We start from the raw sequence: 13,617 nt of genomic DNA, 5'->3' as shown, positions 1-13,617 counted from the left end.
TTATCACCCCTCAGACCCTCCCACATTTAAGTATCATAAAAAAGGTGTTTTCTTGTTTGTTTGTTTATTTACTGATATGTGTGCCAGGCACCTTAAACAGCAGAACAATAATAGGTTCTCAAGAAACATTTGTCAAATGAATAAATACATTACTGAGAACTAGTTGAAAAATCTCTTTGGTAAACACAGTAGAATTTACAAAAATGAACGTGACACACTTCTAGTCTTCAAATACTTTAGTCTAAAAGGAAATATCAAATAGCTGCAATATAAAGCAGAAAATATAAGGGTTATACAAGATATATACACAAAGCACTTTAGGGCAGCACTTTCTTTAGGGCATGCTTGGGATGTGCGTATCTTATTCAAGAACTATACATATGGGGAGATATTGATTTAAATTTCCTATTCCAACAATAATTTTTTTTCAGATAAACTTTCTCCATTAGAATATCCTAGAGATTCTGAACTATATGTGGGAAAATGTGACAATGATCTAGCCAGGATTTGCAGCTTGAGTTCACCACATTTGAGTGATTCAGGGAACCTCTCGATTCAATTTAGCTTAAGGCATCCTAGGTTAATGTAATATCAACCAGCATTAATCAGAGGCAAATAAATTGTTTTTGGAAGGATGTAATTTTATCCTTGGCCTCAAAGAATTCTCACCAATAGTTTGTTAAACACAATTAACATGACATAACCTAGCACACTGAAAGATAAAGTACAATGAGTGAGAACTGGAAGAAATAAAAGAGAGCGGAAACAAACCCCAAAAGTTTTCAAATATAAGACATGTCAGCCACAGATTACAAAACAAATATGCTTAATACATTAAAAGAAACACAACAGATTGCAAATGTCTGTGTAAAATAAAAACCTAAAAAGTAACCTAGCAGATTAAAAATAATTAAATGGAAACTCTAGAAATAAAAATAAGAATAACCCAAGTTTAAAACACTATGGATAATTAAATAACGGGTTAGACAAAACTGAAGAGAGAATTAATGAACTGAAAGGTAAGTTAAAAAAGATAACTGAGGGGAAAAAAGAAGAACTATGGAAGAGAGGTTATGAGGTGGAAAGGATAGGAAACAAGATTATTCAGTATTACAGATGAGGATGAGACAAACTATGGGTGAATCTATATTTCAAAAAGTGACAGAATTTCCAGAACTAATGGAAATACTGATCCTCTCTAGCTTTGAGTATCCTACCCTGACCCTGCTTGCAAATATTTTCATTCATTTACTTCAATATGATGTATAATCAAGATTTTCTGTGTGCCAAGATATAAAAAGTGCTGAAAAGCACTGTTTTGGGCAGGGGCTGTTGGTTTTTCTTTGCTTTTCTTTTCTTTTTTTTCCCTTTGTCTGTAAAAGACTAAATAGTAAATACTTTAGGAGTTACAGACATTATGATTTCTTTTGTGACTCAAATTTGCAGTTGTAGTACAAAAGAAGCAATAGACAATATATAAACAAATAGGAATGACTGTGTCTGACAAAACTTTATTTACAAAAACATGTGGCAGTCTGTATTTGTGCCACAGGCTATAGTGTGCAAACCCCTGTGTTAGATGATCAAGGTAGGGTTACAATAAAAAATGCATAGTGCCATTTGATTCCTAATGTTAGCCCAGAGAATTTGTGTTGAGGGCATGATGCAGCATTTCTGGAACTTTATAGCTCAAGCTGATGGATGTAATGGGCTGCTAATAACATTAGAGGCATTTATGTAAACGTTATCAGTTAAAAAAGAATCGTTTTTGTGCTAACAATTTAATAATACACCTTCAAGAAACTAAGCATTTAAGATTTAAAACCCATTAAATCTATGACATAACTTAAAACATTCTAATAAAACTTTTAACATTTTAAGAAATTAAAAAGAAAAAATTATTTGAAGAAAGCTGAAATACTTATAATGGCTTTATGAGAAAACATACATTGTGAATATGACAAAGCTTCAAAAAGTAATGTATAGTATAAACAGAAAAGCAAAAAGTAAAAGCTTCATTTAGTTCTTCACCAATAAATCTTTAATTATATTTCTATTTTTATAAAATTATAATTTTTCTATTGCTTTTTGTAATATTTTTAGAAGAGCAGGGTTGCTTTTCAAACAGAAGCAAACATTTTATTCACAATAAATCTGTAAACCAATAACCCTTCGAAAGTTTGCCATTATCATCTTTGACTATGACATAAGTATCATCTTTTTGGAGATCAGGTAATTTTTACTTTATAAGGACTGGTATTTTTGTAATATAAAGGTCTAGTATTTTCATTTCTTTCAGTATGAATATAATCAAAGGACAAAAAGCATAACATAGTTTTATAATATTAGAGAATTAATGACTGGACTTGAATGGATAATGGAAAGTTTCAAGGAATTTTAACTTCTCAGATGAGAACTCCAAAAATTTAACTTAGCTTCTGCAGTTCTGCAACATACTGACTGCAAATATATCTACTAAGGCAAGATTACAAGTGTCAGCCAAAATTAGTTATTTTTTACTATTCCAACTACAGAAAAGAACAACTACTAGACCTTAGGAACTATTCAGTAAAATGGAACATGCCGGCACCTAGAACATATAGTGGACATAGAGGCTGTACATAACAATGTTAATTTACAAGACTGAATATCAGATGTTTGTCATACAATTGTGATTTCTTTCTAAAGTATGACTGCTATAATGTAATCAGTTACATGTTAACATATTCTAAACAGACCAATCTCTACTACAAGAGTAATAACACTTCTTGAAGTTAAATAGTTTTCAAATCCTGTCTATGGTTAATTGAATTACTAGGAATTTCTAGAAATAGTTTTCTACTGGAGTGTTGGCTATACCTTGTAGAATATTTTTAATACAGACTTTTATTTTTTTAGTTGCTGCTCATGAAAAGTCTTAAGTTAGGTAATTGTGAGTCTGTAAAGGGTGTTTCCACATTTCTTTCCAAACAATGAGACCATGATATTACTATTTTACATGGTTACTATTCTTAATTTCTTTATTAATTGCTTAAATGAAGTCTCCAAGAAAACCTCTTTCTTGTTCTTTTTGCTCCTGTATTACACTTGTAAGAAAATTGTTTCCTGTTCATCTTAGTTGGGTCCAACTGTATCCCAGTTTGAACAGAACCATATAAAAAAGATTTATCATTTGGTTATTCCCTGGAGGGAAATATTGACTAACCAATAATGGTAACACTTTGTATAAGTGTTTAAAATTTCTAAGAGGTAACAGATTTTTCTTAAGGTATACAATGTTGTGTCTTCCTAATGTATAAATATGCCAGTCATTGACAGAGCAAAGAAAATGATGTCAACTTCCCTGAAATAAAAAGATGAAGTTGAAGTGTTAGTTTATGTTTGCTACGCATTATACTGTGAGTAAATGAAATTTTGACTTTCAGTATGAATGACAAAGGGAGAGAAAGATATTCTGGTTATGAAGAAGTAAGGATAATGTAAGCAAAGGGGAGGAATTAGTTCAATTTAATTATTTAACTTTGAGAGAAAATAAGCCAGTGTCAGTCTCAGTCAAGATGTGACTGTTGTTACTCCCAACTCCAATAAATCAATTTGAAATGTAGAAAAAATGGTGAAGTCTAGTCCTTAGAAGCTTTTGTTTTCAATGACAAGATAGGTAAATAAACATTAAATGGATTGATGAAACTGTTTGCCATAGTAAGCCATGGTTAAGAAGTTACAATAAAACCTCAGTCAATTAAAACAAACATTTTCTGAAAACAAACATAGTTCTTCACAGATGTGAGAGTATTAGATGAACGGTTACAAGATCCATAAAGAGCACAGGCTAGTCTAAGGGAAGGATTATAGGTTTTCCAGGAAACACAGTCACCATGCATGATCTAATATGCAAAATCCAAATTTAGAGTAGCTCAAAGAATGTGCAAATAATCAATCACTCAAATGATAACTTTGTAAGCCACTTTAAAAGAACATTTAACTTCCTATCTTCCTATTTAGATATGCTTTGTTTCATTCTCTTGCCTAATTGACCTGGCCAGAACTTCCAACATTATGTTAAATGGGAGTGGTGAGAGAGGGCATCCTTCCCTTCTGCCAGTTTTCAAACGGAATGCTTCCAGCTTTTGCCCATTCATATGATATATGTTTGTCATAAACATCTCTTATTATTTTGAGATATGTTCTATCAATACTTAGTTTATTAAGAGTTTTTAGCATGAAGCAGTGTTCAATTTTATTGAAGGTCTTTTCTGCATCTACTGAAGAAAATATATCTCCTATTTAAAATAAGCCTATATCTGGTGAGAAAATTACTTTGAATTTATTTCATGCATCACATACAATGAAGCATTTTCAATATCTTGTTAATTAGTGAGTCAAAGTAAAATAAATTTATGTTTCTAAATTATCTAAAGATGTTATGTCTAATGATAGTAAAACGATATGCCTTTATTTGAGATAATCAGGATAATAGATTATCCTTGGAAATAAAATTAGTTGTTTATAATGGATCTTACTACTGTAACAAGCTGAAACGTTCTTCCGTCAAACTTCCAATGTTAGGTTTAATAAATGCTAGAAATATTTATCAACTGATAAAATCAAACAGACATGGGAATAATTCTTAGATAGAAAGTGTACCTAGGACGCATGCAAACATTCATTCTTTTACAAAAGTAACCAATAAATATTTATCGAAAGTATGCTATATACAGGTATAGTAGGCACCAACAGTGCAGTGATGAATAAGAAAGACAAAGTATCTCTCTTACGGTGCTTATTTTCTAGTGGGGGAAGATGGAACAAACAAAAAGAATAACGCATGCTGTGAAATTATAAAACAGGGTGATGTGAGAACAGCAGGGCAACATTTTTGATTAGGTGGGCAGATATATCACCATGGAGATATGCATATATCAATATGCATATATTATATGCATATATATGTCAATGCATAAATAAATGGATATCTAAAATTATGAACAACGAAATGTAAATAGGAATGATCTTAGAGATGGGGTGGATGTGGAGACCCAAGACGGTGATGATCAGTGGGGCTCTTTACATTAACAGTCTGTCTTAAAGTTTTACAAGTAAAAAAATACTCATGCATTGCTTTCGTAATTAAAAATAAATTTTTTAAAATTAAAAATAACATCAAGTAGATAAACCAAAATAAAAGCACAACTTCTAACTTGAACTTTATTACTGCAATCTTGAAAATAAGTCAGATCTTTTCTGTATACAAAAAGAAGTAGAACTATCTCTTCACTATTAATTATACTTAGAGAACCTATACTCAAATTCAATATCATTACATCAATAAAACTATTGTGTATATATGAATATAGTCAAAATAGAAAACAGATGTAAAGAAACGAAATAAACTTGTCTTAACCTTCATTGTTTAAAGCTCATCCAGAAAAAACAATAATGAAACAATCTGGCAAAAACTATGATGGGAAAGAAGCTCTGTTGCAATGGCAAGGTTTTTGATTACTCTTCAGATATATCATGAAAACATGAACTATATCTATCCCTTGAGATTATCTTTTTTGAAAGACAAGTAAACACACTTCCTCTCCCTAGATAGTTTTCTTTGAGGACAACTTAAAAGTTGAATTTTGTAAAGTTGAGACATTCTTTGTGCTGGATGAGAGTGATGTTATTGGCACATGTTAGGGAAAGTGGAGTATGATTGATTCCTAAGGTGAATGCTGACCTCAGATACCAATAGTTTCATAAATTCAACTTAACACTGTATACTGTCTATGAAAAGTAGCGGACAGGAGGCACAAAATAAGGGACTATCTCTTGTTGTAGTGTCCCTTTAATAATCCTAAGGGCCTTTTGGAATAACTAATACTTTCCCCTGTTTAGATCAACAAAGCAGCAGAATCTACCCAGTAAAAAGATAATAAAACTATATCAAAGTTGCTTATTATTCACAGAGATATGGAAACTAAAGTCAGGAGTTCAAGATGACACATGTTTCTTGGGCAGAAAATATTCAACTACATTTTTATAGCATTTTATTCTTCACTTGGCTATATAACATACTAAATGCACCTTAGATTAAACCACCAAATTTTATCTGGCTATTAGTAGAGAGAAAAAGCTTGCAAAAATTTTACTACCATGAATTTGTCTGTAAAGTTCCAAAAAGAAAAAACAAATGACATCAGTAAGGCTATCCAGCTCATATTATCACCAGGGCAAGTTGGAATTCTCTGTACTTCACTACTGTACTGCACTAGAAGTAGAGGATACCCAGAATATTAGAACCTATAGCAAAAAAATATGTTTGATATTAATTATAATCTAAATTACATCAGCATCCTAGAATCAGAAAATTGCCAGAGAGTTTGATCCTTTCCTAGAGTTTCTAAGAATGTTTCTCTTCTAGACTCCCTGGTGAGAGACAAGTTGCATCACAAAACCTCAGATGTAAATCATATTCGGGATGAAGAACACCAGGAAAATTCTTAGAATACATGGAATCTAACAATACAGTGCTTCATCTGACAGCATATAGATATAAAGTGGTATTAGCTTTTGGGATTGGTTGATATTTATCTCCCCCCATGCAAAACCAAACCAAAGCAAAAAACGAAAGTTGTAACCTACATAAGTATTTACAGTATAGAAGTCTAACCAAGACTTAAGATTTTTCTGCTCTTTGAGACATCAAAATATCATAGAATTATCAAGAAAATAAATGTGGCTTTGATTAGACATACTGTGATTTCCTCTACAAACAAATAAAAACATGGAATAATAACTCATATTTATTTAGTGCAATTATTTTTTCTGTCTGAATTCAAAAATATACAAATTAAAAATTAAATGTCAATGTTTTTATAACAAAGCAAATTGGAAGGACCATATAAATATTGCATTTCTCTGATAATAGATTCAAGGTCATGTGAGTAATGTATTGGCCAAATGACCATAGAACTTGCTATTTTATTCTGCAATGCTAAGCTGAATTACTAGGGCAAGATGTTAAGATGGCATTCGAGCTTCTATAAATTCTAAAATATCAGAGCATTTAAAAATCCTCATGGAATTCGCATTGCAATGTGCCTTACACATTAGGTAATGCAATCCTGTCTTGAGATGTAACCTGATGGCATCATTACACACAAACACATTCATCATGCTGTCCTGAAGATTCAAAGAGAGAATGTTTTTTCTCTGAATGTAACATCCCACTGACTTATATTCCTGTTAACTAGCAGGCAGCTGAAATAACTTAATGTGCTTTGAATATTTAGCACAGAGTAATGTAGGAAAACATCTGTCACTTACGTTTTGGAGTCATCCCACAACACACAATAGGGATTCAAAGTACCCTAAAAAAAAGCAGAGAAAGAATACATCTATCTTGAGTACATATATAAAAGATTGAAGGATTATATGAAATAGAAACAGAATGGAAGATTTCTTATCCTGTGGTAAGAGATAAATTTAATGATTTCTTTTCAATTTTTTATAAGAAATTTGCATTGCCTTTCTCATAGATTTAGTGACCCATTTTATAAAGTTCTATGAAAACAATATCTTTATTCCAAATACCCTAACTTGTATTTAGTTTTGCAGAAAATTTAAAGTGAAGCTCTCATATACCATAAGTCCCTATTTTGATGATTTTGATTTTATATTTATATCTGTAAAACATTAGTTGCTAGATTATTTTAAGATCATAGTATTCACAGTATTGAAATCACAGTGAAATATCCTATATTATGACAGGTATAACCACCATCACTACCACCTCTTCAGCTTCTAGTTGATGTTTCCTAGAGACAAGAGGTGTCCATTTCTGGAGTTTCTTGACTTGCAATATCTTCTTCTTCTTTTTTTTTTTCTTTCTATTTTTTCTTTTTTTAAAAAGATGGGGTTTCACCATGTTGGTCAGTCTGGTCTTGAACTCCTGACCTCAGGTGATCCACCTTGGCCTCCAAAGTGCTTGGATTACAGGCGTGAGGCACCAACATCTTCCTAACATATCATATCTGTATAGGATAATGTTTAATGAAAGCTTAAGTGAAAATGCTAGATTTTAAATTTACTTCAATAATTGTGAATTAAGTACCTGCCATGACCTTGAAGATGATACCATGGGGTTTTCACACTGCATTATTCAATGTATTTCTGTTTTGAAGAGTTCTAATGTATTTAGATACATGTATCTACAGAATCTGTCATATGCCTGAAGAGCCTTCTCTTATCCATTAAACATACACTGTTGATTTCAAGTTCTCTCATCCTCCACATGAACCATTTCTTGGAGCACACTCTTAAAGTGCATTTAGGGAAATCATTCTACTTGTGTCTGACCTGTACAGAGCAAAGCAGTACCACTGCCGCTCCAATTCAGGTGCCCTCTTTCTAATAATGCAAACTAAGATTGTATTAGATATTTTGGTAGACTCTTCCTTAGCTATATAGGTATTACTTATACATTGCAATCTCTGGTGAGCTTTGAAAATCCTGATTTTGGCATCCCATACAACCACTATTGCTTTTAAGCTTTGTGTCATTACAGGATTAAAAAAACAAACATGATTATCTTTGCCTTCATCCAACTTAGTCATTGATAATAATAATTAACAGAGCAAGGCAGTTAAAAGATACAGTCCTGAAACAAGTCCTTGATTTCCTTCCACAGGTGGATGTGGTCCCTCATTGCCAGCAAGCTATGATCCAGCCCTCAGTCTTGTCTACAAATATACAATAACTGGAGTGTATCTGGGAAAGCAATATCTTTGAAAGTTCAGAGAAGATCTTCTGGAGACATGCCTTTTTAAATGCTGTTTGATGGGTCCATTCTAAATTTTTGCCATAAATAAATAGTAAGCTCACTAAAATGTATGAAATTCACCCCAACCTTATATATTATTCATTTTAATTGAGACATATAAGAAACTCCAACGTTGTAGCATCCCAGTTATTCTCAAAAATCCCTGAAAGACCACATACTTAAGGTGTCTGTCTTCTTTTTTTAAAGCAATCAGAAAATGCATTTGTTTTTGTTTCCCACTCTTCCTTTAACATTTATTTAGTAAAATGGTCTTTTTCTTGCTTCTGGATGGAAATTTAGTCATAAGTTGAAAAAAAAAACTCCAAAGTTTTGAGCCACTCTTAAATAACAGACTTTGATTGTCACACCAACCCAAATGCCCATCAATGATGGACTGGACAAAGAAAATGTGGCACATATACACCATGGAATACTACACAGCCATAAAAAACGACGAGTTCATATCCTTTGTAGGGACTTGGATGAATTTGGAAACCATAATTCTCAGCAAACTGACACAAGAACAGAAAACCAAACACTGCATGTTCTCGCTCATAGGCGGGTGCTGAACAATGAGAACATGTGGACTCTGGGAGACGAGCATCACACACTAGGGGGAGTGGGGGCGGCAGAGGAGGGACAGTATGGGGAGGAGGTAGAGGGTGGGGAGGGATAACATGGGAAGAAATGCCAGTAGATGAAGGGGGAATAGAGGCAGCAAACCACCTGGTTATGTATGCACCTATGTAACAACCCTGCATGACCTGCACATGTACCGCAGAACCTAAAATAAAATTTAAAAAAAATTACAATGGTCATGTCATTAGCAATTGAAAATGATCTGTTACAAACGATAATCAAAACACAGAACCTGACTGTCATCTTCCCTCCTGCAGATGAAGGACTGGGGCAAACATGGGGCATGACTCTGCCAGAGGCCAGGGGAGTAGAGGGGTGAGGAAGAGGAGGTAAAGAAGGTAAGAGTTTTCACCTGCCCACTAAGGTCAAAAGTCAGCTCTGAGCAGTCTGGCCCTATTTGATGATTTAAGTTGACTTTTCTCACTGAGACAGCTAGGTGGGAAGGGGATCCCTGGCAGAACCTCCAGGCCTGTGCACTGGGAGGAATGTGCACTGGGGTGAGCCTGGGATGTTCCCACCATTTGCAGGGGAAGAGTCTGGCCCCTCCTCTTCTGGGGTGGAAACTGGGATTCAATCTCTGAGACAGGAAGACAGCTAGCAGGAGTCTGGCTTTGTGGACTCCCCTGTTTCCTTTTATTCTCCTTTTTTCCCAGTAAATTCCATTTTTTTTTCACCCTTCAAAGTCTCTGCAAGCCTAATCTCTCATGGCCATGTAACAAGAACCTAGCCCTTAGCTGAACTAAGGAAAAAGTCCTACAACATCACCAGCACTTAGGTGGATTCTCAGGAGACTCCTTTGCTGGAACCCATTGGTAGTCATACCTCTTGGGGTCTCCCCTGCTGGGCCCTTCTTACCTCCCTGAAGCTTCTGCCCTATGATGCGGTGGGGTCTTACTTGTTATGAAATGCTGATATCTCCCTATACTATGCTCCTAAAGTATAATAACAGTGTTGTCCCTGAAAAAAGGTCATAGTTCTATAGAAGTAGATGAGAAACATAGGCATGGAATGTTCCTATAACAGTACAATCAAAATGCTTACATAAATATCACTAGCCACAGTTTACTGAGTAAGGCACCAATGAGGGAATGGAGAGATAGAAAGGACATAAACAAGTAAACATATAATGTGTAGTATAATATAGATAGTAGCATACTATGATGAAAAGTAAATCACAGTGAGTAGGTTAGACTAGAAAAATAGAGTGATGGCACTTTTATTAAGAAAGCTTTACCAGTAAGATTATCTTTGGGCAGAAATCTGAAATAAGTTGGTTACAGAAAAGACCACAATTAAGTCACAATACAAATGATCAAGTTTCTCTATGTTTTCCTTGGTGTTTTAAAGTTTAAATATATTCAAGGAATATGCTGCTATCCTTTTTTTTTCTTTTTTCTTTTTTTTTTCCATTTATTTATTCTATCCTAATCACACTCTTGCTATCTTAATGATGTCTTCAAAGTGTTTTCTCTGGACCTGCTTCAGAATAAACTGAGATGCTTACTAAAAGTGTAGATTCGTTGGCTATAGAAATTTTTAGGTTGAGGCTAAATGTAGAAATCTGCGTTTTAATAATTACACTCTTGCCTCTCCATAATTTTTATTCACATCAAATTTAGAGAATCACTGCTCAAGATACACATGGCAGAAATAACATGCTGAAAAACATTTAAACCTACTCACTTCATAATTTTGAACTATACAATGCACTATTATCATAGTCACCATTCTGTGCAGTAGATCACTAAATGTATTCCTCCTGTCTACTTAAACTTTGTGAGGTGATGGATTTGTTAATTACCCTGATTTAAGCATCCTATATTGTAAACATATATCAAGACCTCTTACTGTACCCCACAGATCAATACAATTATTGTCAATTAAAAATACAAGTGCTTAAAAAAAAAACATGTTTATTCTGCTTTGTTTTTATTCATACTTTTGAATGCTTGGTGCTCATATGCCATAATAAACTACTAATCTTGAAACTTCTGAACTTTCTTGTACCTTTCACAGCCCTCTTGAAACAAAATAATTTCTGTGGAGGCAAAGCAAGCAAATAGACAAAGCAACTAAGGGCATGAAGAAGGGCAATGACTTCATCATAACTATTTTAACATTTTCAGTGCTCTGAGTCAGATGTTCCAGAATGAATTTTTCTGTCACATCATTCAGTGAGATGGACATTGAACCCTTGAGTATGGATGAGAGAGAGATTTTCAACCGACACTGCACTGTCTCTCTTTAATTTCCTAAATTTTAGATGGCAAGGCATTACTTTAAAACGATCTGGATTTTGCTAAGCTTATCCTCTCTTTCTTACCCCACTAAGGATTAATTGTTGTTATAGTATATAACTACCCAAATAGATTTTGGGGATTCCTCAAGAATATTTCCAATTTGCCTAACTGGATATGAAAAAGACTAATTCATATCTTGTTCATAATTTTAATCCTACTTCAGAAGGACACACTCAAAAAATCTCAGGAATTGCTAAGGGAAGCAAGACATTACTAGATATAAATTTTTCCACAGTCAAATCTATCACAGGTCACTAACAGTTGATCAGTGAGAGGGACCCATTTCGGAGTCATATCCTTTAACATATGAACAGTTCTACAGGCCCTAAAAGAGTAAGACACCACCCAAGGCAATCAGGCAGTGAAAGAGTACAACATCAAACTCAACAGGGGGTAATCTCCTGGATTTTTTCTTCTTCAGTATTTTCTCAAAGATATGGTAAGTACTGTTCCATATTTTAGTATTTTAAATGATACTTAGAAGGAGCTAAATCTGGGTCTTATGTTCACTTTTTAAGGAGTAGCTGTCATGTACCAAAAGCCTGAAAAGACACTGAGAATACAATACTGTACTCTTATTTTTTAGGAGTATGGAGACGTAGATAGTCTGGATGGATCTTATGAGGATTCTCATCACTTTGAAAATCGTAGTTTTTCCAGATAAACTACGATGGAGTGAAAAAAAATGGTTTTAGCTAAAGCAGAATTACATGAAGGCCACTGAAGTGAGAAATGTAGAATATTGTTTTTATCAGGACGAGTCCCATCCTTGTTACATAGCTATTCATATAAAGTTGAAGGTATTTGACTGAAATACAAGGAGAGGGCACATAGTTAATGTCACTTCTGCTATGTAGTTAGTAGCCCACATTAACCAGATGACACTATATTTATAGATGTGATGACAGCTTGCTTCTCTAATTTCTGAGATATATCACTAACCCGCATTGTTTCCAGATGAATACTTTCTACTTGTCATATGGGAAACAGTAAAAAGTAGAACTATCATCAGGATGTTTTTACATGTGTATCCTTCAAAGAGAATCATTGCCTCCACATATGTCTTAGAGTGTTCTACCAATATGTGATTACATCATTTTCCATAATGGCTGCATAGAGTCTGGTGCACCTCTCAGCAAACAAATGTATCTTCTGGAGTTAAAACTGTTCAGGTATTTAATATTAAAGTGGTAAATAACTTTCATAAAGAAATAAATAACTAACTAGATTTTGTATAGGTACAACATACAGTCAATGTCTTTTTCTATTACATCCAAAAGAAATACAATAATATGTCCTAACAATAATTATATGGGGTTGTTGCAGAGACAAGGGCAGTCAGGGGTAGTGATAGCTCTAGGCTATCAGCTGCCAGCAGGAAAGTTTTGCTAGGTTGTTTCAAGAGCACAGTATGCCTGCAAATGTCACAGTCACTGTTGGCATCAACATCTTGTTCCTCACGGTTGTTTTGGTTGCCTAAGTGATTCTGTCTCACAACATTTTCCAGTTTCCCCTAACATCATACCACCACTTTACAGGGACCATTCTCACTAGTGATTCCTTTAATCAGACCCCTAAAGTGCTAAGGCAAAATAAACTATGTAGTTGCTAATTAATTTCATTGAATAATGTATTATTAGTATTACAGTACATCTGATTTTAAATGCCACTATTAATGTATTTCTGTATATATTATTTTCATCATCAAAAAATTAATTTTGCATTACTCTAACACAGGATATAATAGTTTTCTATTGTTGCTGTTGCAAATAACACAAACACAGCAGCAGAGAACAACATAAATTTATCATCTCACAATTTCCATAGGTCAGACCTCAGTTGGGTCTTTCTTTTTTTTTTTTTTTTTTG

General features: G+C 33.8%; 1 protein-coding gene across 3 annotated transcripts in view; it reads right to left on the bottom strand.

Annotated features, from left to right (window-relative positions):
• ADGRB3 (adhesion G protein-coupled receptor B3) overlaps positions 1-13,617 on the bottom strand; it is a 756,499-nt gene that overhangs the window by 317,884 nt on the left and 424,998 nt on the right. For all 3 annotated transcript variants that reach the window (XM_017507539.2, XM_017507537.2, XM_017507538.2), the window contains one exon: positions 7,315-7,358. In XM_017507539.2, the coding sequence (XP_017363028.1) occupies positions 7,315-7,358 (44 nt within the window). The remainder of the gene's footprint in view (positions 1-7,314; positions 7,359-13,617) is intronic.

The sequence above is a fragment of the Cebus imitator genome, unplaced genomic scaffold, assembly GCF_001604975.1.
Source record: "Cebus imitator isolate Cc_AM_T3 unplaced genomic scaffold, Cebus_imitator-1.0 Scaffold377, whole genome shotgun sequence".
Taxonomy (NCBI): domain Eukaryota; kingdom Metazoa; phylum Chordata; class Mammalia; order Primates; family Cebidae; genus Cebus; species Cebus imitator.
This window is presented reverse-complemented; position numbering and strand designations above follow the sequence as displayed.